This window comes from Martes martes (assembly GCF_963455335.1).
Source record: "Martes martes genome assembly, chromosome: 10".
NCBI classification, from domain to species: Eukaryota; Metazoa; Chordata; class Mammalia; order Carnivora; family Mustelidae; genus Martes; species Martes martes.
The window spans coordinates 10,299,020-10,324,229 of NC_137898.1; the positions used below are offsets into that span (position 1 = coordinate 10,299,020).

Sequence of the window (25,210 nt, forward strand, 5' to 3'; positions counted from 1 at the left end):
CTGATACTTTCTGTCCAGTAAACACTGATTTCTAACTTGATTTCTTTGTAAACAAAGGATGTACTCTGTATGATTGAAGATGTTTTAATTTACTGAGAGTTGTTTTGTGACCCAGGATATGGTCTTCCTGGTAAATGCTCTGTGAATACTTGGGGAAAATGTGCTTCCTGGTTTGTTGAGTGGAGTGTCATATAAATTGTCAGTTAAGTTGGTTGGTGGTGCTGTTCAAGTCTTAACTGCTTACTGCTTTTCTGTCTGCTTGTTCTATCAATTAGTGAAAAAGGGGTCATTGAAATTTATGACTATCATTACTGATTTGTCTATTTCTCCTTGTAGTTTTATCAGTGTTTGCTTCATGTATTTTGAAGCTCTGTTATCAAGTACATAAACATTTTAGAGTGTCATTTGTTTGATGAATTCACCCTTTTAACCCCTGGTAATGAAATCTACTTCATCTCCTATTAATATAGCCAGTCCAGCTTTTAAAAATTATTAGATTGATATCCAGGCTGTATATAGAACTACAACTCAAAATAACCAAAAAAGAAAATGGGCTGGTTAAAATAGGCAAAGGACTTGAATAGACATTTCTCTGAAGAAGATATACAAATGACCAATAAGCACATGAAGATACTCAGCATCACTGGTCATTAGAGAAATGTGAATCCAAATGACAATGAGATACCACTTTACACCAGTTAAGATGGCAGTCATCAAAATAACTCAGACGTGTTGGCAAGAGGATACAGGGAGATTGGAACCCTTATTATTGCTGGTGGGAATGTCAGATGCACAACTGCTGTGGAAAACGGTATGGCAATCCCTCAAGAAATTAAATATATAATTAACATATGATCTAGCCATTCCAGTTATGGGTATATGCCCTAAAGAAGTATAAGCAGAGACTCAACCAATATATTTGTACACCGGTGTCCGTGGCAGCAGCATTCACAGTAGGCAAAAGGTAAAAGCAACCCAAGTGTCCACTGACAGATGAGTGGACAGACAAAATGTGGTACATCCATAGAACATTATCTAGCTTTAAAAAGGAAGGAAATTTTGACGTGTGCTACGACATGGATGAAACTTGAAGAAATAATGCAAAGCAAAACAAGCCAATCACACAGGGACAAATATTGCATGAGTCCTTTTATGTAAGCTTCCTAGAGTAGTTAAGTTCACAGAGTCAGAAAGAAGAATGATGATTGCCAGGGGCTGAGGAAGGAAGAATGGGGAGTTAGTGTTTTGTGAGTATAGAGTTTCAGTTTGGGATGATAAAAAATTTCTGGAGGTGGTTGGTGGTGATGGTTGTATAGTGGTGTGAATGTATTTAATGCCATAAAACTTTACACTTTAAAATAGTTTGGTAAATTTTACATTATAATGTAAAACTGTGTAACTGTAACTGTGTAAAACTGTATAATGTATAACTGTGACATTATTGTCACAGTTTGAAAATGGATAGTGTTTAGAAAAATCAACATTTGCTTGATGTATTTCTTTATATCCTTTTACTTTTAAATTATGTGTGTCTTTAAATGGGTTCTTGTAAGCAACATATAGATAGGTTTTGCATTTTGTAAAATTCAGTTTTACAATCTCTGCCTTTTAATTGGGATGTTTAGAACATTTATGTTTAATATGATTATTAGTGTTATTGGGCTTAACTATTACCTTGCTGTTTGTTTTCAATTTGTCCAATATTCTTTCTTCCCATTTCCTTTTTTTTTTTTTTTTCTTTTCTGATCTCTTTGGGGTTGAGTAATTTTTATGATTTCCTTTTGTTTCCTATGCTGGCTTATTAGCTATAACTCTTTTTGTTTGTGTTTTTTTAGCAGTTGCCTTAAGATTTATAGTATGCATCTTTAACTTGTCACAGTTTATCACCAAATGATATTATTTGTATATGTTTATTTCTTTTCTCCTGGACATTGTACTTTTTTTTTTTTTTTTATTTATTTATTTATTTATTTATTTGACAGACAGAGGTCACAAGTAGGCAGAGAGGCAGGCAGAGAGAGAGGGGGAAGCAGGCTCCCTGCTGAGCAGAGAGCCCGATGCGGGGCTCGATCCCAGGACCCTGGGATCATGACCCGAGCCGAAGGCAGAGGCTTTAACCCACTGAGCCACCCAGGCGCCCCATGGACATTGTACTTTTGTCACATGTTTCACTTCTACATATGTTATAAATCCCACAATACATTGTTATTATTTCTGCCATAAACAGTCAATTATTATGTAAAGAGATCAAAAAGAAAATGTTTTATATTTACCTACATGTTTATCATTTCTGGTGTTCTTCATTCCTCTGTAGATCCATTTCGTTTCATGTTCTTTCTGACTTGAGGACTTCCTTTAATATTTCTTGCAGGGGCGCCTGGGTGGCTCAGTGGGTTAAAGCCTCTGCCTTTGGCTCAGGTCACGATCCCAGGGTCCTGGGATCAAGCCCCACGTCGGGCTCTCTGCTCAGCAGGGAGCCTGCTTCCTTCTCTCTCTCTGCTTGCCTCTCTGTGACCTCCATCTGTGAAATAAATAAATAAAATCTTTAAAATATATATATATATTTCTTGCAGGTGATGAATTCTTTCAGCATTTAGATGTCCAAGAAAGTCTTTATTTTGCCTTTGTTATTGAAAGGTGTTTTCCCTGAGTATAGAATTCTAAGCTGATTCTTTTAATTTCTGCATTTGAAGATGTGGTTCCAGTGTCTTCCAGCTTGCATTGTTTCATGTGAATAATCAGTTGTCCTTTTTATTTTTTGTTGTTCTATTTCGAGTGTGTCCTTTCTCTTTCTGCTTTTATCACTATTTTTTTTTTAAGAGTTTATTTATTTGAGAGAGTGAGTGAGAGAGAGCACAAGTGGCAGGGCGTGGGCAGAGGCAGAAGGAAAAGCAGACCCCTCACTGAGCAGGGAGCCTGACATGGGGCTTGATCCCAGGACCCTGGGATCATGACCTGAGCTGAAGGCAGTTGCTTAACCAACTGAGCCACCCAGGCACCCTTTTTTATCACTGCTTTTAAGCAATTTAATCATCGTGATGTACTTTGGTATAGTTTTCTTCATGTTTATTGTGCTTGGATTAGTTGAGTTCCTTGGATCTAGGGGTTTATAGCTTTCATCAAATATGGAAAATTTTCAGCCCATTAATTCTTCAGATAGTTTCTCTATGCTCCTTTCTCTTTCTTCTTTTAGGACTCCAATTACAAGTGTATTAGGATGCCTGAAGTTGTTCCACAGCTCTCTGATGCTTTATTTATTTTCTCCCCTGGTCTTCTCATTTTTTTCTTCGTGGTTCGTAGTTCGTATTGTTATTTCTTCAAGTTCACAGATCTTTTCTTCTGTAGTGTCTAGTCTGTTGTTACTTCCATCCAGTATGCTTTTTATCTCAACATTATAGTTTCTGTCTCTGCGGGTTTGATTTGGGTCTTTTTTATATTTTCCATGTCTCTACTTAACACGCTCAGTTTTTGCTTTAGCTTCTCAAACATGTGGGATATGGTTGTAGTGACCATTTTTATGTCCTTTTATGCTAATTCTGTTATCTGTATTTCTGAGTCTGTTCCTATTGATTGATTTTTCCCTTGTTATGGATTCCACTTTCTTGCTTCTTTGTATGTCTGGTAATCTTTGATCAATGTCAGGTGGTGCAAATTTTACCCCGTTGGGTGCTGGATATTTTGTATATCTGTATATTCTTGGCGTTGTTTTGAGACACTGTCAAGTTACTTGGAAACAGTTTCATTCTTTAAAGTCTTGCTCTTAAGTTTTGTTACCTGGATCAGAACAATCTTTAGGCCAGGGTTAATTTTTCCCAACTAACAAGATAGCACCTTCTTCAATGTTCCCCAGATACCCTGTGGATTACTGTCTTTTTCCACTTTGGCTGAGATACAGATTATTCTTGGCTCAGTTTGTGGTCCAAGGATTGTTCCCCCTAATCCTGATCTGTACTCTCAGCACTCAGCTGAAAAATGGAGGGGGACCCTTTGCAGATTTCCAGAGTCCTCTCTTTGTGCAGCTGTCTCCTTTCTGGTCTAGGCTCCGTAAAGTCTGGCTGCCTTGACCTCCCAGGACTCCCAACTTCCTTTCCCCAACCCGGGGAGACTGTCGGGCTCCGAGATTGTCAGGCTTCTCCTAGGCACTCTGTCCCTGTATCATGGTCTGGAACTTCTTTCTGGGCAGTGAGCAGGTCGGGGGGTGGTGTTGGGGACCAGTCATTTGTTCTCGCCTCTCAGGAATCCCTTTCCTGCAATGTCTCATGTCCAATGTCTGAAAAATGTTGTTCCATTTATTTTGTCTGGTTTTTAGGTTAGTTGAGGCAGGAGAGAAATCTGGTCCCTGTTCCTTTGTGTTGGCGCAGAGTGGGTGTCTCTGTCCAGTCAGCACTCATTGAGTGCCTTGTGTGTGCTAGGCATTGACCTCGTGCTGGGGTGCAGATCTGAGCGACCTGGCTCACAGTCTGGCTGGAGAAGCATGCCGGTTCCTATGTGCTGCATGCTAGGTGCTGCTTACAGAGCATCGTGGGAGGGTGGGATGAGGTCTGTGGGAGAAGGAGGTGATATTTGAAGGATGGGCAGGCATTTTCTAGCTGGAGAAGGCATAGGAAGAAGAACTCCAGGCAGAGGGAATGATAAGAGCAAAGACTGGGGGGCAGGATCTCTGTCATACTGACCTTTTTTGGCGGGAAGGGGGCGGAATTTTTGTCAAGTGATTGGAAGCATGTTGCTTGTTCTGGGAAGAGTAGGTAGCAAAGAGAGTGGGGGTGGGGTGAGCAGTCCCTGAGGGTGTGGAAGGAGATCTAGCTGAAAAGGGAGGTTCGGGGTTGGCTGATGCAGGGCCTTGTATGCCAAGCCAAGGAGCACAAGGTTTTGAATGTAATACTAAAGCACTGGGGAGCTATGGAAGGTTCTAAGCAGGGATGTGTGGACTCTGATTGGCTGTGTTCTCCAGCGATTCCTGGGGTGTGTGGGATAGGGCTGGAGAGGGTGGAGTCTGTTAGAACCAGGCAGGCAGCCGCTGGAGAGACTGGCTCAGAGTAGGCCTTTTGCTGGAGAATGAAACTGAGTCCAGAGCCCAGTGTAGCTGCTGATAGGGAGTCTGCCTGTTCGATAATGGCCTTTGCGGGTTTGATAATGGGCTTCGTGGTTCCCTGCCTGAGTCAAGAGCAGATATGAGGAGGCTCTGGCCTAGTTTCTCTTTTTCTGGGGCTCCACTGTTGCCCTCAGTGGACCTGCCTGCCTCCTGGACTCGGAAGTTCATAGCATCAGACATCACTGGCAGGGGGAGGGTCTACAGGTGCCTCACCTTCTGCCAGCCTGGGATGGTCCCAAATGAGTGAGAACAGTGGTCTCGTTGTCCTGGCCTTTGAACAGACAGACCTTGAGTGACCTCATACAGACTCCTGGGTGTTTGCCTTGACCTTAATCCTGATCCTTCCTAAAGGGGTGGTCACACCTGCGCGCTCAGCTTTCCCTGCGCAGGTTCAGAAGTGTGGGGCGGGGGTAGGGCCGAGGCAGAGAGCTGCAGCCCGAGATCCTTTCTGAGTCATCTGAACAGTTGGGGCAAAGGAGAAACAAAGTGGCCATTGGGTGTGGAGTAGCTTAGGATGGTTTTCTTTTAGGCTGAGCCAGGGGCCACAGGAGGAAGAGACTTTGCAAGGTGTCCCGCTTGTGTTTTACTGTCAGGAGGTTTCAAGAATGGGCTACTTATTAAATAACCTGTTTCGTGGCCATCGTATTGACTGAAGCGGAGCGTTACTGATCTGTGTTCGCATCCCGCCCCTGGATTTCTGTGGCACCGCTGATTGACGCTGCCTCTGGAAGAATGTCCAGTTCTCTGTCCTCCGCCTCTGCAGAGGGAGTGGGCCGGGTGGGAGCTCAGCTGCGGTGATGAAGGCAGTTCTGACCCCGTGGTGAGCCTGGCCTGAGAGCCGGGCATCGGACTTCCTGATGCGCATTTCATCCCTAAAACAGGCCCGTGTCAGAGGAGGAACCGAGGTCCAGAGAGATGGAGTAGTGGCAGTAGTGGCCGAGGGCACGGGTCTGTCCGTCTCCCAGAGCCTTTAGCCACTGGGCTTTCTTTTCCTGCAGGCCAGGGCCTGAAGGAGGCGCTGGGAGATCCGGAGCCCCGGGGTCGTGTGTGGCCAGCCTCTGTCCTTTAGAAGTCTAATGGAAAGATGTCGGCAAGAACGACCACGTCCTAAGCTTGTCCCCAGAGCTGGGCATTGTGTTGCATGGGCGTGCGCTTGACTGAGGGGGTGGCATAGTGCCACGGTGAAGGGTCAGGGCCCTGGGGCCAGACCACCGCATTGAAAGTCAGGCTCTCCCACTTCTTCGTTGTGAGACTGGGGTCACGTACAAGTCTTCTGTTTGGCCCAGGTTTCTCGTGCGTAAAATGAGGACAGCCGAAGGCCACACAGCTGCGAGGGCCCGGCGTGAGGATCACCCCAGCTGCTGTGGACAGAGCGCCTAGGACACGGCTCAGTGCATCGTAAGTGCTCGGCATGTGATGTGTGTGACTGTCATCGTTTCTTTCTCACTGGTGGCCCAGCGAGGCTTGGGGAGGGAGCCGAGTGGTGGCGGGAAAGCCTGGTTTGCTCCTGTCGGCGAGGCGTTCCCGGCTGTAGCACCCAGGCTTTGCTCTTGCCTTCTGTCCGCCTGGAATGCTCTGCCCTGGGCCTTCCCTGAAAACACCTGCCTGTCCCTCAGATGTCAGCTCCTCCGGGACGGGTCCCTTGCTCTTTCTCCCAGAGTTGCGCCGGCCCCCGCAGGGCTCTGGAAGTGCCCAGGAGCACCCGCTGTCTCTCTCTGCCCTGCTGGTGAGCTCTCACGGCTGAAAGAGAGTCGAGGCGGGGGGCTTCTGGAGGGAGGGGTTCTGAGAAGGTGGCTTTGGGGGAGACTGAGCTGGAAGAGGAAGGCTTCCTTCCTTCCCCACCCCACGCCTGGTCTCTGCCATCTGTTCAGTTCTCTGGGGGTTTGGAGTAATATTTTAAAGGAGAACTCTTTTAGAAAACTGGAAAACTCAGAAAATAACAGGGCACGCCAGGCGAGTGGGTACAGAGATTGGAGGTGGAGGTCCGGACAGCCGGAGGGGTGGGGATGAGAGAAGGAGAGGAGATGGCCGGTTTCCAGGGAGGCCGAGGGAGCTGGAAGCGGTGCTTCCAGAAAGGACTCCACAGGTGGCTGGAACAATGACTAGATGTACCCTGGCGATGGGACAGGAGAGGTGTCAGGGTAGCCTGCAGGATTGGGAGTGAGGGCATGAAGCTGAGGGCATGATGGAGATGGGGGTCAGGCGGGGCAGGTGGTCTGGGGGAAGGGAAAGGTGAGTAGTGGAGTGGAGCCACCCCTGAGACGCAGGTGAGGGGAGGATGATCATCAGGCTTGGGAGGGGCCCCTTTAGGGGGTGGGCTGGGCCGTCCAAGGACTGTGAGTAGCCAGGGGCCCCACGCCCTGCCAGCCGCGCCCTAGGGCTCAGGGTCCGCACTCGTGTCCTCTGCTGATGGACCGTCCTGGCCTGGCCAGCGGCCCACCCAGGAGATAAAGCAGTTGGCTGAAGTCTCGGTGCCACTCTGAGTGTCCCCGTGTTCGGCACAGGAAAGGGGCTCATTCTTCCTGGGTCTTCTCGCTTAGTGGCTTGCCTCTGGGGGAAGGGGGGCGGTCAGATGGAGTTATTCAGTGGACCTGAGGAGCATGTGGTTGTTATGTAATTATTTATGTAAAGATGACAATTGCTTTCAAAAAAGCCTTGTCCTTAGAGGTTGTGTCTCCCCCCCTCCCCTTGGTGTGTTGGCATACTTGTATTTGGGGATCTTTGTGCAGATCGTTTTGGAGCCTGTTTCGGAAAGCCACACGCTTTGCTGTCCTGAGGACCTGCCCTCCCTCCCGAGCCTAGCTGGGTCCCTGGCCGGGGTGTCGGGCAGCATTTTGCAATGGTGGTAAGATGTGAGTGTGTGGATTAATGCTACCTAGTGCCCGCTTGGTGGTTTTTCTAGCCCCTCTAGAGGTTATCTCGCTTACTTCTCTTTAAGTCCTTACGACAGCCCATGACCTTGGTAGTGTTAGCTCCATTTTACCAGTGAGAAACAGAGTAAGAAGGATGGAATAATTTGCCCAAGGTCACAGAGCTAGTAAAAGGTCAAGCTGGGATTCCATCCAGGAATATTTGTCTCTTAGGCCCTGAACTCCTTCCGCTTCCTTTCCTGCTGTCTTAACTGTTCAGCATTGGCGGGTGGGGAGGAGTTCCCTGCCCCAATCCCAGAAATTCCCTAGAGAGAAAACTTAAGAAAGCTCCCTTCTGGTGCTTACATGGCAACTTTTCAAATTAAAGGGAAGGTCAGGTTCATGGTGCTTTGGACCAGCTGAGCAGTCCATGACGGTTTGATTTGTTTTTATTAACTTCCGTGGGAAGTCAGGTGACTGAACGGCTGGTCTGATACTTGGGTGCACGGCTAGAATCATTCCAGAGAAAGAAAACTAGATCAGGTCAACAAATCTGTCCTCATTAAGCAGCAGGAATAGGAAGGTTTCTAAGGGAACCGCAGGTGTTTTGGACAGGAGGGGTGGGATGAGGCCAGGTCTCTATAACTCAGGCATACTGAACTGTGCGGGTTGCTATGGGAACTGTTTATGCTGCCGTAAGTGGATGTGGGAAATTTACAAGAAGCCCAAAGCCTTTGCAACTCTCCCTGTGTGATTTTGGGCTTGGAGTAGCTGGCGGGTCAGCACGGTCTCCTAACGGTGAGGAGAGGAGTGATTGGTACTGTGCTTTGTCTGCCGGGGGAGCTGGGGAAACAGAGGCACCCTGCTCAGTCCCAGTTCCATCTTCTGAATCAGTAGTAGCGGTCACATTTGCTTGACTCAATATCGAGCCCTAAGGGTATCAAGAGTTACCCCTGATCATTGCATGACCCCCAAGAGGCAGAGTAATTAATATTTGTTCAGTGCTCAGGAGGTTGCCAAGCCCTCTCCAGGGCAGTTTGCTCTTCTGAGGTGCACAACCCCTAAGGTGGGATTACCGTCGTGGTGCCCATTTTCCAGATAAGGAAACTGAGGTAAAGAGACCTGGTCAAGGTCACACAGCTAAAGGGTTGTGGAGCCAAAGCACAAACCCTGGGCATCAGTCCACATTCCGTGCTTCTCTCTACGTCCTGTCGGGGGAGAGCTGGCATTGGTCGTTCAGACAGAGGCAAGGGGCCCTGGGCATCGCCAGCCATCTCCAAGGCTGACACACTTTATTCGGATCTGAGCTTAGAAAAGTCTGCATTTTGCTTTCTGTCTTCACTTTTTAAGTTTATCCTTGTAAAGGAACTAATACCCATTGAAGCTGTTTGTTTTTGAGCTAAACAGCCCTGGCAAAGACCCACATTGGGCAGGCGCCATCCAGACCTTACTTTCCCCTCCTCCCTCCCCATTAAAGACAGATCTGGAAGGAGGCCCAAAGTTTGAACCCTTCCCAGCATCCCCCGTCCACAGCTCCATTCTTGGTCCCCCCCGGCCCACCCCAGGGAGTGGTGGGAAAGGGCACTGCCTCTGGCCTAAGGCCCCTGGGGTGTAGTGGATCGCCTTTGGGTCTGCTCTCCTCACTCGATCCTGTTCCCCACGCTCCAGGCATGTGAGATGGACTGAGTCAAGATAGCAAGTGACAGAAGGAAGTTGAGACCGTGAGCTGCAGGGCCAGTGGCCTGGGACTTCCCTCTCTGTGGAAGCACGCGCCCGAGAGGCCCAGGGACCGCACCCCCAAGGCTGCCTTTGGTTCTGCTTGGTGTTGCTCCGGCTTGGTCAGCCCCCAGACGCAGAGCGTGGTGGCAGGAGGTGGGCTCCAGCATGCCTGGGAAGGGTCTTTGTCACCTCGCCCCGGACCCCACTTCTTTCCTATGGAATCTGTCCTGGGGCAGGCACGTGTCTGTCCTGGAGGGAGCGGTGTTGACAAGCCACACCCTGCCTGTTGCTGTTGTTTTACAATGTTTTAATTGGCTACTGAAATTTAAAAGTGGAGAGGTGTCACCTGGATCTGGAGTTTTCGCTTCCCTGGGAGACCCGGCAGGTCTGGCCAAGCCCGGCTGCCCTCCTGCCCCTAGGGAGTGCCTGAGCTGGGCTGAGCCGCCCCCCAGCTTTCCAGAGGGACACCCTCCCTACCTAGTGGCTTGGCCTTCGCCTTGGCCGGCCTGGCCCTTGTAGATGGCCGGGTTCATGACCTCTGCTGTAGGGAAAGCTGCAGAGGAGCCCGAAGAAGAAGAAAGTTGTTTTCCTTCCTGGCTTGTTGGCAGGGAAACTGCGATTTTCTCTTCCTGCGGAGGGAACACAGATTAGCGCACGCGTCGCCTTTCCCACTTTGTTCCCTGTCTGCTCTCCTTTGCGTCGATGGTATCACCCCCCAGAAGAGGAGTTGTCTCGCTGTACCCGTGAGGGCTGTGTAGCCGCCTGCCTGCCTCAGTGGCCTCCCGCTCCCCATCTCCAGGCCGTGTGGGTCTGCAGCCGCTCCTCCTGGGGTCCTGCTGTCACCTGCCCGTGGCCCGTGACTCCTGTCCCTGCAGGAGCAGCAGCGCCCCGCTCCCCCGTACCCCCCGGGCCTCCAGGGAGGCCTGGCAGGCTTCTCATGCCCCAGCCCTCAGAACCTCTGCCACCCTGCTCCTTGCTCCTCCGGCCCCCACCTGTGTCCCATCCCTTCGCACCTGCCCTCGCTGTGAGTGCTGGTGATGTTTTTGGAGTTTAGCACGGAATTGAGTTGGGGGACTTAGCATCAGTGTTTACATGTTCGGCTTGTGCCTGGCGCGCCGTGAGAACTTGGCGTTTATTCACAGCCCTCCGCCCGCCTGCATCCTGCCTGCTTTGATGGGGTCTGGTGCACTTCTTGGCATGCAGTAAGGCTCCGGGAAGGCATGGAGAAATGGAGGACGGCGTGAAGAAGGGGGAGGAGCCCTGTTCCTGCGGCCTCGCGCTGCGCCTGACCGGTCTGCCAGCCGACGGACCTGTTTTCTCCCTCCCTGCCTTGGTCTCCCTTCCCGCCTCGGTCCCTCCTTGCCTCGGTCCATCTTCCTGCAAGCACTGCTTTGAGCTGTCAGCGTGCCAGAGGCTGGGCCAGGTACTGGGAGGACAGAGGGGACCAAGACGATCTCCCTGCCTCCAAGGGGCTTGTTGTCTTCTCTCCTGTCCCCTTCCCCAAGCAGCGGTTTCCAGACAGCACCTGAGAAGTACGCAGCATCCTCCTGGGCACATGGGTGAGCAGAAGGGGGTCCAAGTCAGGGCCTGGGGTGCTGAGGGGCCTGGTCACTGTACTTGTCAATCCCTCCAGAGACAGAGCCCCTGGGCCGTGGGTCCCCAGGTAACTTCTCAGTCATGTCTCAGTTCTCTGTATGGTGACATCCCTGGCAGTTGTGGCCATTTTGAGAAGTGCTGGTTTGGATTTTTCTGGCACATCGGGTGACTGGGAGGCGGACACTGCTGGCAGCGGGTGCCCAGGCTTCAGGGGTGCCTGCTCTGTGGGCCTCGGGCAGAGTGTCCTGTGCTCTCCCTCCTTTTCTGAATTACAAACTCAGGGAGGGGTGTGCTGCGTTCAGCCTCACTGGGAGTCCCTGAGGATCAGGAGAGGTTTCTGTGACTTTGGAAGGAAAGACATCGGTCACTTCCAGGGTTGGGCGATGCCCCAGTAAAGCCCAGGCCCGGAACTGTTGTCAGAGGGTGAGGATGTGAGCCACCTCCGTCCTGTAGGCAGGGACCAAAGATGGACCTGGGTGATCAGTGGGCTTGCGCGGGATTGGAAGCTCTGCAGTTTGGACAACCTTGTAAATAAACTGTCTTCATGGCTCTCCTGCGATGGGCAGAGCCGGTGGGGCAAAGACACCCATGCTGTTAAAACACGGAAGGGGACTTGGACCTCCAGTGGTCTGACCCCAGCAGCTTACAGGACCTTGGGCAATACCCTTATTATTTGTTTCTGGGTTTCATTTCATCTCTGAGATAGAGGTAATTAAGCCTTCTGTTTGCTTTAGTTCCTGGAGCAATTATATAAATTAATGGGGGGGTTTGCAAAGGGCTTTGATCTCAGAAGAAAGGAGCCATGTGACTGGCAGGGACTGTTTATACCCATTTCACAGGTAAGGAAAGTCCAGTCCCTGAAAGCAATGTGTGGCACATTTGGGTGTGGACTCCCGAGCACACAGCTTCTTCTGGAAGAAGTGGGGATGCGTGGCTCTTACACGTGCCTGCTGTGACCTTGAGGTGGTGTGAGGAGGCCCGGGCACAGGGGAGGTGGGGAGCCTGGTGGAAGGAGCAGCAGGCCAGGGTCAGGCTCCCAGGCCAGGTGTCCCTTCTTCTGTGAGCACAGGCAAGCTATATGCCACTTGGCCTCAGTGTCACCACCTGTGGAATGGGCATGGTAGAAGCGGGAGGGATGTCGGGATGTTGAGTTAGGGACCAGAGAAGGTGGAGTTGGAAGTGCCGTGGCCCCTGTGCCGCTGCGGCTGCTCCTGCTTGCCGTGTGCCGAGGCTCACTTCCTGTCGCCTCTGGGATGCCAGAAGACCCAGGCTGCCCTTGGGAGTTCCAGCTAACGGGGATTGACCTATGGTGAAATGGAGGTGTTTCAGACCTGAAGTTCTCCAGGCATTTAAACTGTGTGTGGCCTGTTGTGAAGTCTGCTGTGAATGGGGATTATCACAGGAGATGTTTCTTTTCTGCATGTGGGGGCAGTCATCTTTTCCCAGTCAGGGAGTGGCAGAGAGAGTCATCACAGACAGGAGCTAGAACATTCTCCCATCCCTTTGATCTTCCAAGTGCAAGCAGGGGTGACCTCAGCTCGGAGCATGCCGCTGGGGATGGGATTCCCCGACCAGGGACGTGTGGTGGGAGAGGAAGATCTCAGGAGGAGAGCTGTGTGCTTCATCTGTTGCCACTTTGGGAAGAATTCTCGCCGGCTGAAAGACAGTGATTATTCGGATCATAAGCTGGAAGTTCCAGGGTTTTCGTGTCTCTGGGATTTCAAGGTCATCAAACAGAACCAGGCGTGGGGCTTTAGACTGGAGAGGAAGACTGTCATTTGGGGTGGTGGGTGGAGGGGCTTCACACTTCAGTGTGCCCCAGAATTATCTCTCATTTCTTGATTGGCCACCATTCTTTAACCCAGCGAAGTCCCCTTTCTAGCTAAATGTCTGCAGTCACTTACTGCCAAGCTTTGCTTTTAAGTTACATGCTTGGTGCTGTTGCCATCCCACCCCTCGTGAAAGCAGCGGCAGCCCCACGCCAGTTCTAGTGACATTGGGCCCCTCTTCGTGTGACCTGGGGAGGGGACTTGCTTCCACAGACGTCCATTGCACGCGCACATGCACCCGCCCTGCTGGTCCCAGGATGGACACACACGCTGGCTCACAGAGATGCCAGTGACAGCCTCGGGAAGCCCCAGTGAGGAAATAGTTCAGAGTGGTACAGAATGCTTGAATGTTTTACAAAGTTTTTGTTCTGGTGACTTTCCTCTAATGAAAGTATTTCCCTTTTCTGGGGGGAAAGAGAAAGAAAGTGGCTGGGGAAGGATGAGCCTGTCAAGGAAGCCAGTCTTCTCGGTTGGCTGAAGGGTGGGTTCTGCGTCACTGCCTTCTGGTCAGGCAGCTCCCAGTGCCCCCAGTGCCCCCAGTGCCCCCTGGGCCTCAAGCCCAGTACAGACCCTCCCCTTGGACTTCCCCTGACTTGGGTCCTGGGGAGCGTGGGTCTCCTGGCCTATAGAAGCCTCACAGTGTCGCAGGCGTGCTCTCTACGGAGCTCCCCACGGAACTGGCCAGAGCTTGGGGTGTCTTCTCAGGAGCTGTAGCCTCGACGTTCTGCTGGTTGGTCTGACGCTGCGGTGTCTACACTGCCTTGCCTGGCCCCCTGCTATGGGGTTGCAAATCTGGAGCTTCAGTTCCATCCCATGCCCGGTCACACTCTGCCTACACGAGGCAAGGCACAAGCACCCGAGGGACGTGTGTCCAGGGTCCCGACAGAGGTCGCTCCGGAGAGACAACACGGGATCGAGCCCTGCCTTTGCATCCTTCCTCTGCACGGACTGCTCGACGGACCCCTTCCTCTCCGCCGTCTTCGCTTTTCCTCTGTCAGAGTGCTGGACAAAGGGGAAGGAAAGGCCACAGATGCCACATGAGTTTGGCCCTGGGTAGCTTAGTTAAAATGAAAACTTAGTTAAAAGTCACACAAGGAGTCCTGGAGAGTTCTGGGTCTGGAGGAGGACTCGGGACTCTGGCAATTTCGAGGGGCATGGTGCGAAGCCCCCACGGGGAGGGCCCTGCCACTGCCCAGCTGCATGACCTCGGGCAAGGGACTTCCCCTGTCCAGGCCTCCGCGAGGTCAGGTCACGGTGGCAGTACTCGCCACATAAGCTGGTGGCGAGGGTCCTTGTGATGCAGGTACTTACTCGGTGCTCGCTGCCTTCCAGCCACGGCGGTTCTGACAGAGGAACCCAGGCACGAAGAGGTCAAACAATAAATGACAGGGAGGGATTCAGACCCAGGCCGTCTGGCTGCAGAGTTCATTCTCCTAACCTTGAGGCCAGCGGTTCTCAAAGTGTGTTCCTGGGGGGCCCTTGGGGAGGGTTCTTTGAGACCCTTTCAGGCTGTCTGTGAGATCAGAATGATTCTCATAACCTAAGGCATTATTTTGCTTTTTACTGTGTCTCCTGCATGAATATACAGTGGTTTTCAGAGGGGACACGGAATGCGATCATGTCATCCTTCTGGTGGCTTCCGGCATATGGGTGCTTGCGTGGTCTTGTATTTTAACAATTTTTCCCCCTGGCAACCACGAGCATGTTTTCCATCTTGAAAACCTTCTCATCTTAAGAAGGTTGTATAAAAAGAATCCTATGTTATATAAGCAGAATGTTCTATAAATGACTTTTCACTCAGAAAAAGTCCCTTGAGATCCATTCAAGTCACAGACATCGATTTCTCCCTTTTTACCGGAGAGCCGCGTGTTACTGTACAGCCAGAGCGCCCCTTAAAAGTCTCTTGGCTAATTGGAGATCATTTGGGTTGTTTCCAGTTCCAGGCTAGTCCAGTGAAAGCTGCTAGGGACACTCAAAATAAATTTAAAAAATTTTTCACTTTTAGTATTTAAGACGGCCACTACTAATACTAAAATCCGCAAGAGGGAAACCTCTGCGGCTTCCTCAGTACTGTTAGGGGTGAAAAGTGTCCTGAGACCAGAACGTGTGTGATCTGCCGCTTGAGGCTCTGCTTCCTTGTGTGGGACTTACCGAGCCCGGACGGTGACACCCACTGTGGGAGGAGGCTAGGGGACAGGTGCTCTGTGTGTCGGAGTGCACCTGCCGGGGCCTCCATAGACACCCTGCCGACCGCTCGGGGTGTGTGTGGTCAGCCAGCTGCCCGGGCCTGAGCTTCTGAGCTGTCTGCACTCAGCCCCGACTGTGGGAGCCCGTGGACACCGGGTTCTGTGATGGAGCCTGGATTGGCGTGGGATCCGGGCCACACCGTCGGCCGTAGTGACACGTGATTTCTGTGGTGTCGGAGTCCTCCACCAGCGTTTGTTCTAAGCCCGCACAGTGTCTGCGAACCTTACGCCAGCCCATTTTGCTGATGGAGAACCCGAGGCTCAGGGAGGTCCCAGCTGTAGGCAGACCCTTGGCTAGGAAGGGCAGGGCCGGGACTCGGACCAGGCCTGTCTCCAGAGTGCTGCTCCACTTGTCCACTTTTGCCCTGCTGGTCTGGTTCCTGGCGGACTCCCTCGGTCTGCAGGGTGGGAAGCAGTGTGCCCCCAGAGTTCTCCTTCCCGGGGCCTGTTCAGCCGGCCGTTCCCCTGCTCTAGCTTTCAGACCAAGGGTTTTTGGAGCAGCAGGGTAAGATGGGGACAGAAAGGAGGTCTGGATTTTCACTCTGCCGCTTACTAACCTTTCTGATGCCCACCTGTAAAGGTACAGTTGCCTGTCCCCTCCCCCCGCGATTAGGAGAGACCGCGTGAGCAAAATTCACCATGCCTTGCCTTAGGGCTTGGGGACCACATGGAGCCTTTAGGAGATCAGAGATGGTGGTGGCCGCTCTGTTTGGCTAGCCCTTTCTCAGTGGGGTGACCTTATAATTTGTTGTCGAAACTAGTTTTGAGCATGAGAAGGGGGCACCGTTCACAGCTATGCCTGCAGGAGAGAAGTAAACCAGCACTTGGTTGGCCAACGGGAGGCTGTCACTGTTGGTCAGTTTCTCCTTTCCTCTTTCCGATGACCTCGGAGAGGCCATCGCCTTCCGTTCCAGATGGGGAAGCTAGGACCCGGAGGTCCCCTCTGGCCACACAGGTGTCACGTTGGTCCTTGATTCCAGAGTGCCGGGCAGCGTGGGCTCCTGCAGGCTGAGCACCGGTGCCAGGGAGGACGGGGGCCTCCTGGTCTCGGTCTCTTTGGAACCTGGAATCTTTTGAAAATGAACATCACTCTTGTAAATGAGGAAGATCGACATCAGGGCTATAAGGACGAAGATGGCAGAAGATCCAGTCAGCAGAAAGGAAGAGTGGCCTCGGCGTATCTGTGCTGCTTTCCCTTCGTCCCCGGGGCTCCCTCCCAGGGCTCGGCTGTGACCCCTCTGTCTGTCACACAGACTGTTGATGTCCCTCTTGGCAGAGTGACAGAGGAGGGGGGAGGGCCGCTGAAACCAGCTCTTCTGTCACAGTGGCTGTTCTGTTGGGATCGGTCGGTTTTCTTTGCCGTGTGGAGAGGACGGCGGTCACCGAGCACAGTCAAGGGAAAGCCCAGGGGGTTGGGGCACGAAGCAGAACAGGCAGCGATGCCCTTGAGCCTGGGATGCTAAAGCCGCACAGCCCCCGCGCGTGAGGGTCCGGGTGTGTTTCAGGCAGAAATAGACGCGTCCGGGGCACCTGGGTGGCTCAGTGGGTTAAGCCTCTGCCTTCGGCTCAGGTCATGATCCTAGGGTCCTGGGATCGAGCCCTACATCGGGCTCTCTGCTCAGTGGGGAACCTGCTTCCACCTCTCTCTCTGCCTACTTGTGATCTCTCTCTCTCTATCTAATAAATAAATAAAATGTTAAAAAAAAAAAAAAGAAATAGACGCTTCCAAGAGGGCCTGCTGGCATCGGGGCCCACAGGCGGCCCTGGACCCAACTTGGTCTCTGTCTCCGATGGCCTGGCTTCTCCTCCTGCCCTTTCCTGGGTGCTCCTTGGACAGCTTTATCTAGTACCCCAAGGAGTCATGGTGTTGCCTCTGGCTGCCGAGGGCTTTCCCCTATCCTGCTGCTCTTGGTTTGGTAGAAGGAGTGGCTCCTTGGTCTCCCGGGGACAGGGGATGGCCCGGTGGCCGGGATGTGCTTGGTGGGACCCTCGCCCCTCCCTGAGGCTTCCTGCTGAGGGGAAGCATCATGGGAAACTGCAGTGTGGTCTCTCCCTCCGTTCTGTGTTCACAGGGAAGATGGAGACTCTGAAAGACAAGACCTTGGAGGAGCTGGAGGAGATGCAGAATGACCCGGAGGCCATTAACCGGCTTGCCCAGGAGGCCCCCGAGGTAGAGCAAGGCTGTCACGGGGCCCGAGGGACTGCGGCCCTGCTTCAGGACACCGGCGCAGTGGGAGTTGGGGCCGTGTTCTCCTACCTGTTCTGTGTCCTTCCCCCGGTTTGGACCAAGCCAGAGAAGTCCCCGAGATCTGAATCCAGTTTCTGGGCTTTCCAGAAGTTCTGGGGTGTCCAGGGCCCCTCTGTGAGTCCCCACTATTGTTCCAGCCTGACCCTGAGGTGGTTTCTGAAAGTACCAGTACTGTTTTGTGGCTGCCTTTCCCCAGGGGCCTTGTCTGGCCCTTCATCTCTGGGAGGAGCCGTCCTGGGCCTGGGGTATGGGCTCATCTCCTCTTTGATCCCATTTCCTGTAATCACTGGCACCTGACCGTCTCAGCCCATCCCAGTCCCCATGGGAATAAAATAACCCTGAGTGTGTAGAGCTTTATGCTTCATAAAGGCCTTCCCTGCCTTCCTGTCTCCTTGACCCTGTGACCCCTGCGAGGTCAGATGGCTGGATGTGGCCAAGAGCTGGGTATACCCACAGTCCCGCCTTCAGTAATTGCTGTCTGTCCCCAGCTCTGGAAGCCAGCCCTGGTGCCCCTCATGCTGGGGACAGACATAAGCACAAGCGATGCCAAGCTCATCGGATTAGCGTTCGGAATAGATTTTTATTTTCACTGATGAACAGGTGTGGTGTGTCTCTGCTGGGGGTTCATGGTGTGTTCTCAACACAAGGGAAGCCACCCCCTCCGGCTTCTCCCTGCTTTCTGTAAGGGATGCCCCGTGAGGCTGTGTTCCCTTGCCCCTTCCTACCTTGTGCTCTGGCTGCCCCCAGCTGCCCCACTAACCAAGTGAGCAATCTTTGCTGGGGGGGAAGGGGGGTAGAGTAGGGGGCAGGGATGAAGTAGGGGGCAAGCTGGGAGGACAGGTCGGGGGACTCGGTGTGGCACATTCTGCTGCCTTGAGCCTCGCTCAGCGAGGACCGGAAGCCAAGCCCGAGCTGGTTGAGCCCCAAGCCTGCCTCAGTGGTCATTCAGTCCGTGACCCGGCCACGGTCTGGCCCAGCCAGCACCGAGCTGGACTCCGTCATCCTCCGTTTGTCTGTCGTGAATGAAGCACCGAGTGTTTCTTGACTCTGCCGTGAGCATGGCGTTCTGGGAATTCCAAGGCCTGCTCTGAAGGACGTGTAACTTGGCGAAGTGAGCCTTGACATAAGTGTAATTAATTGACTTCCAAGCCGAGCGGCTGTAGACTTGATGCCAAAGCACGGGATGGCCGGAAACCTAAGCGCAGACAACCCCTGGGGCTGAAGGCGACTCGAATTTTGTGGCGTGCAGCCAGCCCGACCAGTCGATTGGAGTTCTTGGAGGGCAAGAACACCCCTGGGATCGAGGGGAAGCAAAGTAGGGCGAGCTCCTTAGATTTGCAAATCCCCGCGGGTGAGGTTTCCACCATGGTGTGTGGAAGCCAGTTTTATACATCGCCACGCGGCCGTGCAGAGAGAGGGGAGCTGGTCAGTGTGCGGTGTGGACGTGCTTGGAGAAAAGAAAGCTGGCTGGTAGGGGGCCTCTCTCCACAGAGGGCAGTGACTGGGTGGGGGGTCCAGGCAGGCCGGCGAGCTCTTTTGGGCGGGGTAGCGGAACTGTCTAAGTATTGCCCTCACCTCAGGGACTGGTGGAGGGCGTCATAGTGAACCCCGACGGAGAGGGTTCTGGGGGAGGATGTGGGAGAACAGGCAGGAATGTGCAAGGCAAGACACAGGGCTGAGTGACACAGCTTGAGTTATTGGTTGAGACCCAGGGAGAAGACGGTGGACACCCAGGAGGGCCGCTGGGCCCCCCCCACCCCGATCCCTGGGCCCCAGCAGGCGCCCTGTGGAGGGGAGGGAGGTATGGAGCAAGACGAGCAGGCTCCAGGCCTGCCCCAGAGCTCGGAGCTCGAGGCTCCATGGCTAGGGAGCAGCAGGAGGGCAGGCTATGGGGACACCCCTGGCCGGGGGTGGGGGGGCTGAGCCGGTCCCTTCATCACGTGCTGACCATGGCGGCCCTAGCCTGGCAGGTGCTCGTGCGTGGCCGTGCCCTCAGCCTCTTCTGGGCGCTGAGCGCTCTCTTCTTGTGCCACATGGGGCTCTCGGTGGTGCATAGTCACGGTCTCGGGGTGGTAGGTCCGACTGTCCACCCCCCTCGGTAGACGACTCCTGGGCACGAGGTTGGAGCTGCAGGCCGGAGCAGGTCTGGGGAGGGCTCCTGGGGCTATCACCTCACCTGCTAATGGTCGCAAGGGACCTGACTGAGGGGAAGGTGCTGCTTTGCCTGGGGACATGCTCTCGGGGGACACGGCCAGGGGCAGAGGTTGGCATACGGGCTTCAAGTCGCCCGTGTTGGTGGGGGCCTCCTGCTGGCTGTGACGCTCCTCCAGTTCTTGGGGGCCCTGCTGTTAGCTCACCTGCGCAGCTTCTCTGCAGGACCTACGTGTGGCCTACGAAGCAAGGACAAGTCTCCCCGGACTCAGCGTTGTGCTCTGACTCAGGCCATCTCAGTGCACGTCAGAGTAGGCCTCTCGCCTCAGAATCTCGGGGATAAGTAGTTTGGGATTTTGGTCCCTTCCTTCCTGGAAAGCCTCTGAGTCGTTCACATTAGTGGTCCCCCGGCTTGCTGGAGCTCTGCAGGGCTGCGGTGGGCCTGACTCCTCCTCCCGTGACCTTGGGCAAGCTGCTGACCTTCAGCCGCGTCCCGGCCGTGTCCATGGCCTGGGGTGTTGGGTTAGGGGTTCAGTGAGTCGCCCGGCTCAGAGCGTGTGGCTCAGGGTTTGAACCCAGGTCCCTCGGGCCCTAGTTGCGGGTATTACCCTCTTCTCCCATCGGGGTCAATGAGTCCCAGAGGCCCTGGGTGTAGCCTGCTGCGTGGGGTGGGGGTGACAGTGGTGACGGTTCTCACGGTCAGTGTCCTGTTCTTCCAGGTCCAGGACCTGCAGCTGGAGCGGGAGATGGCACTGGCCACCAACCGGAGCCTGGCGGAGCGGAACCTGGAGTTCCAAGGCCCCCTGGAGATCAGCCGCTCCAACCTCTCGGACAAGTACCAGGAGCTCCGGAAGCTCGTGGAGCGGTGTCAGGAGCAGAAGGCGAAGCTGGGTAGGGGCGGCCTGGGAGTCTGGTCTGGGGCGCTCCTCTGTTAACTTGGGGGCCCCGTTCGAGGTTGGCCTGGGAAGAGCTCCCGGAATGGTGCGGAAGGATGGGTTCCCTCTCCCTTCCCGGGGACAGGAGAGGGCCACCAGCCGTGAGGGAGAGCCCGTGCTGGCCCCGTGCTGAGTGCTTTACGTTCGTTTTTTCGCAACAGCCCGGAAGGGAGGGTCCTGTTTTTCTCGGTTCATAGATGAGAAGAATGAGGCTCAGAGAGAGGAACGAGGCCAGGCTTCCGGGGCTAGATTTGGGATTGGCGGCGTGAGCCTGCCTCCCGTGCTGTCGCTGGGCGACACCGCCAGCTCGGCCTCTGTGCCCTGAGGCGCTGCCTGGGCTCTCTGTGTCCTGGGACCTGCTGTCTGTGAAGTGCTGGGGGCGGCAGCGGGGAGCGCTGTCGTGGTCTCTGCCCCGAAGAGACAGTGCGGGAGCCTCGCCTCCCCCGCTGCGCGGCAGCACAGGGTTGGGGCTGCTTGGTGGGCTCGGACGCGCGAGTCCTTCATCCTGCTGGCATTGGGAAGGCTGGCTGGCCGAGGTCTGGGGGAGAGAGAGAGAGAGAGAGAGAGCCCCTCTCTGCTCAGGAAGGTGACCTCAGAGAACTGGGCTCCACGGGGCTCCGCACCAGACCCCCCTGGAGCCATGGCTCGGCCTCTGAGCACACAGAGGACGCTCCGAGGGCCTTTGCCGGAAGCTCAGCCCCTAACGTGGAATCGAAAGGCGCTTGTAGGATGTCGATCTTTCTGCCTCCCTTCCAGAGAAATTTTCTTCGGCGCTGCAGCCAGAGACCTTGTTAGACCTCCTGCAGATCGAAGGCATGAAGATCGAAGAAGAGTCTGAGGTAAGGCAGCCGTGGTTGCGCCTTCTTCCGTGGGTGGGGTCAGGCCCTGGAGCGGGAGCCCTTTGGAAGGAGCCCTGGATGTCTGCCGAGCTGGGACGAGGGGAGTTAGCCGATGGCAGAGGTGGGTGACACCATTAGTCCGGGGGAGGCCCTCTCGGCCCCCAGCCCCGCCCCGGCTGCCTCCCTCTGGCCATGTCTTCAGTCTGCGGGTGGACGGGCTCCCTCCAGTTCTCCGCGCTCTGGGTGGAAGAAGCCGCCAGGGCCTTCCAGTGCGGGGCCCCCCTGCACGAGCAGCCGAGGAGCTAGTGTTCGTCCATTTATTCGGACATGTGGGAGCCGCCGTGAGCCTGGCACGGTGCCGGGGTGGGGGACAGCAGTGGCCAGCACAGCCCCTGTCCTCCAGGAGTGGCCGTTCTGGTGAGGGAGACGGAAGACCCCAGCGAGTGCAGGTAGAACGTGTCAGCGGTGAGAAGGGACATAAGGAGAAAGTCCCCGGTGGGGACCAGAGAAGGCAGGGGAGCCCCTGCAGCGGGCTGAGGGGGAGGGCTGAGCACGGGCAGCCCGGATCCCAGGCAGTCCCCTATTGTCACCAGACCTTCTATCTTCTAGGCCATGGCCGAGAAGTTCCTGGAGGGCGAGGTGCCCTTGGAAACATTTTTGGAGAACTTTTCCTCCATGAGGATGCTGTCCCATCTGCGAAGGGTGCGCGTGGAGAAGCTCCAGGATGTGATGAGGAAGCCCAGAGTTTCCCAGGAGCCGGCTGGTGACGCCCCTCCTCCACGCCCGCCGCCCCCGCCTCGCCCGGCCCCTCCGGCAACACCCCCTGTGGCCAAAGAGCCGTCCCCGCCACCTTCAGTAGTGCCTCCTTACCCTTTGCCCTACAGCCCGTCCCCTGGCATTCCCACGGGCCCCACCGCCCAGGGCCCGCTCCAGCCAGCCCCCTTCCCTGTGGTGTCCCAGCCCTCCTTTCCCTACGGGGGGCCTTTGGGTCCCCCTTACCCGGCAGCCCACCCGGGACCCCGGGGTGCCGCGGGCTACTCCTGGTCCCCACAGCGGAGCACACCTCCCCGGCCAGGCTATCCCGTGGCCCCCACTGCTGCCTCTGGCCCCGGGTACCCCTTGGCAGGGAGCCGGGCCCCCAGTCCTGGTTATCCTCAACAGGCCCCCTACCTCTCACCAGGAGGAAGACCTCCCTACCCAACGCAGCCCCCGCTCCCGAGCTTCCCAGGTCAGCCCCAGCCCTCAGGCCCCCCTCAGCCACCCTACCCCCCTGGGCCTGCACCTCCCTATGGGTTTCCACCACCTCAGGGTCCTACCTGGCCTGGGTATTAGACAGCATTCTGGCCCTTGGCCCTTCTCTCCTCTGACCCGTCCCACAGCCTTCGGCCCACCCGCCACTGAGATTCGAGGTTAAATTGGAAGAGGACTTGTGTCAGCACACGGGGGCCTTGGGGGGACCTGGTTGGGAGCGTGAAGGCCTGGAAAACATCAGGCAGTGTGACTGGCTCGGCTGCCCCGGTGCCCTGGCCTCCCAGGGCGGGGGGCAGGGGTTGGGGGAAGGGAGCGCCTCCTTTTAGTGACTGGCTTAGGTCTTCTGGTGCTAGCCGGGCGGGGAGTTCGGTACCTCTTCTTGAGTGTCCGTGTGAGCGAGTAGGAGCACGTGTTTGAGGACACATACTTGTGCCTGCGCTTGCGGACACTGGAACCAAATGCGGTGATCTCAGTGAGGCGGGGGCTGGTCTCTGGCCCCTGCTCGCCCCCTCCCTCTCTCCTGGGATTTGGCAGGTTCAGCCCGGTGCCCACGGCCTGGGATGCCACTCTGTGTCTACTGGTCCTTTCAAGGATGGCCTGCCCCACGGACCATGTTTGGGGTTGGATTGGGGGAGAGTGCAGTTAGGAAGAGGACTTGCTGACTTTTAAGTCCCATAAAGCCATAATTGAACTCTGCTAGGCCCGTGTCAGAGAAGCGTGTCCTGTGAGCTCGTCTGAACGGTGGCGGTGGAGCCAGGGCAGCGAGAACGCTGGGGATTGTGAAGGCGGACCCCAGACCTTGCTCGCACTGGTTGGAGAATCCAAGGGGTCGCCTTGCCTGGATGGGAGGGAGCAGCTCTGGCCCAGGAGATAGTGGTCATGCCGGACTCATTTAGGAATGGAGGGTCGGGTCACCTCCCGGTCACCCTCTTCTCTGGGGCCCTCCACTTCGGGTTGACTCCTGGGATTCCCTGCCTCCCAGCCATCCACTCCTCTAGTGCCTTGAATCTCATCCACAGCAGCCCCCCATCTCCCCCCCTGCCCCCATTCATCTCCATCCTCTGGCTCCCTGGCATCGCTCCCCCTGCCCCAGCACCCCTCCTCAGACAGACATCAGAGGACGCCCAACAGTGACTTCCCACCTGGTGCTTTCTCAGACATCATCGCTCTGTCGGACGGAGTCCGTTTCTTGGCTTTTCTCTTGTCTTCGGAATGTACAGGGCAGGGACTGTGACTCCGTGCCACTCGCGGCCCCCGGCAGCTGGGGGTTTTAAGCACGTTCAGTAATAATGAAGGCAGTAGACCAAAGGGATGTGATGAACGAAGCATTAACTTGATTGTTCCGGATATGAACCGGGTCTCAAGGGCAGACTCCGGAGCTGCTATCAGCTAGGAAGTCACACGTGCCTTGCAATGTCCACTACTTGAGGACCCAGCGTCTGGCGGGCCCGGGGTGCTGGGGGCCTGCGGGGAAACTCGACCTTCTGGTGCCTGCCCCTGGCCCTGCCCCCGGCCTCGAGCCATCAGCGGGCGTCCTCCAGGACACGCTCCGCCCGCGCCCTCGGTTGCTTGCCAATTGTGCTTGCTTCTCGTAAGTTATTTATAAAGAGAAATCACTAATGGACTCTGCTGGTTCGAGATCTTCCAGACCGGGTGAACGATCGCTGGTGTTTGTAGAATTCATTGCCATAATAAACTTTGATGAGTTACACATGGTGTGGCCGCTCCGGTGGGCTTGCGAAGTGCAGCTGTGGCTGCTGGGGTGGGGGAGGGTTGGGGGACCGGAGTGGGTGCTGGTGGGGGGTGGTGGGAGTCAGGATCAGGCTCTGCTGAAAGGCCTCTTCGGTCATGTCTACAAAGCCTCATCTACCTGGATATCCTCTCTTGAGTGGCTGCCGGCCCTACCCCTCTGCCCCGGGGCGGGGCTCTCCGTGGCCTTTTCCTTTCTTCTCCCACACTTTGGTTTTCCATCTTAGCCCCCCCCCCCCCCCCCCCCCCCCGCCCTGCGGATTTGCCTCTTCCTGGGCCAAGCTTGGGCCCTGCCAGGCCCCAGGCCGCCACCAGGGGGCGTGCGGGGCCCAGCCTAGCTGGGGCGGCGCTGCATTCCTGCCACCTGCCGTCAGCCGGTCTAAAGGGCCAGAGAGGGGCAGTGGGCCACGAAGCCGGGTGTGAGCCAAGTGCTCTATGGCCGCTGCCCAACCTGCCCCCTCCCCAGCCCACCCTGAGCTCAGCTGGTTCTACCATGAGGTTTGGGAGGGCGTCTTCTGCTTTCGGCGGGAAGGGCAGCTTTGGGGCTGTCGGGAGACGGGGCTTCTGATGGACCCTCCAGCCAGCCCTTCTGCCATTCCTCCCTGGCAAGGTGACAGGGACAGGCTGCCTGTGGACTGCCAGTACTGAACATGTGAGGGGATCGCCGACGTGCATGCAGCATCTCACTGGGGCCTTTCCATAGCCT

At 55.1% G+C, this 25,210-nt stretch overlaps 1 protein-coding gene across 4 annotated transcripts in view; it reads left to right on the top strand.

Moving 5' to 3' along the window:
* The window catches only part of VPS37C (VPS37C subunit of ESCRT-I), a 28,028-nt gene extending 3,564 nt beyond the window's left edge, over window positions 1–24,464 (top strand). For 2 of the 4 annotated variants that reach the window (XM_080815776.1, XM_080815779.1), the window contains exons 2-6: window positions 6,379–6,490; window positions 17,404–17,501; window positions 20,450–20,621; window positions 21,422–21,504; window positions 22,114–24,464. In XM_080815776.1, coding sequence (XP_080671902.1) covers window positions 17,409–17,501; window positions 20,450–20,621; window positions 21,422–21,504; window positions 22,114–22,836 — 1,071 coding nt within the window. In that variant the 5' untranslated portion in view covers window positions 6,379–6,490; window positions 17,404–17,408 and the 3' untranslated portion in view covers window positions 22,837–24,464. Of the gene's footprint in view, window positions 1–6,378; window positions 6,491–17,403; window positions 17,502–19,955; window positions 20,042–20,449; window positions 20,622–21,421; window positions 21,505–22,113 lie in introns of those variants that run through there. The other 2 variants (XM_080815778.1, XM_080815777.1) reach the window with 2 other exon arrangements.
* Window positions 24,465–25,210: the final 746 nt, after the last annotated feature.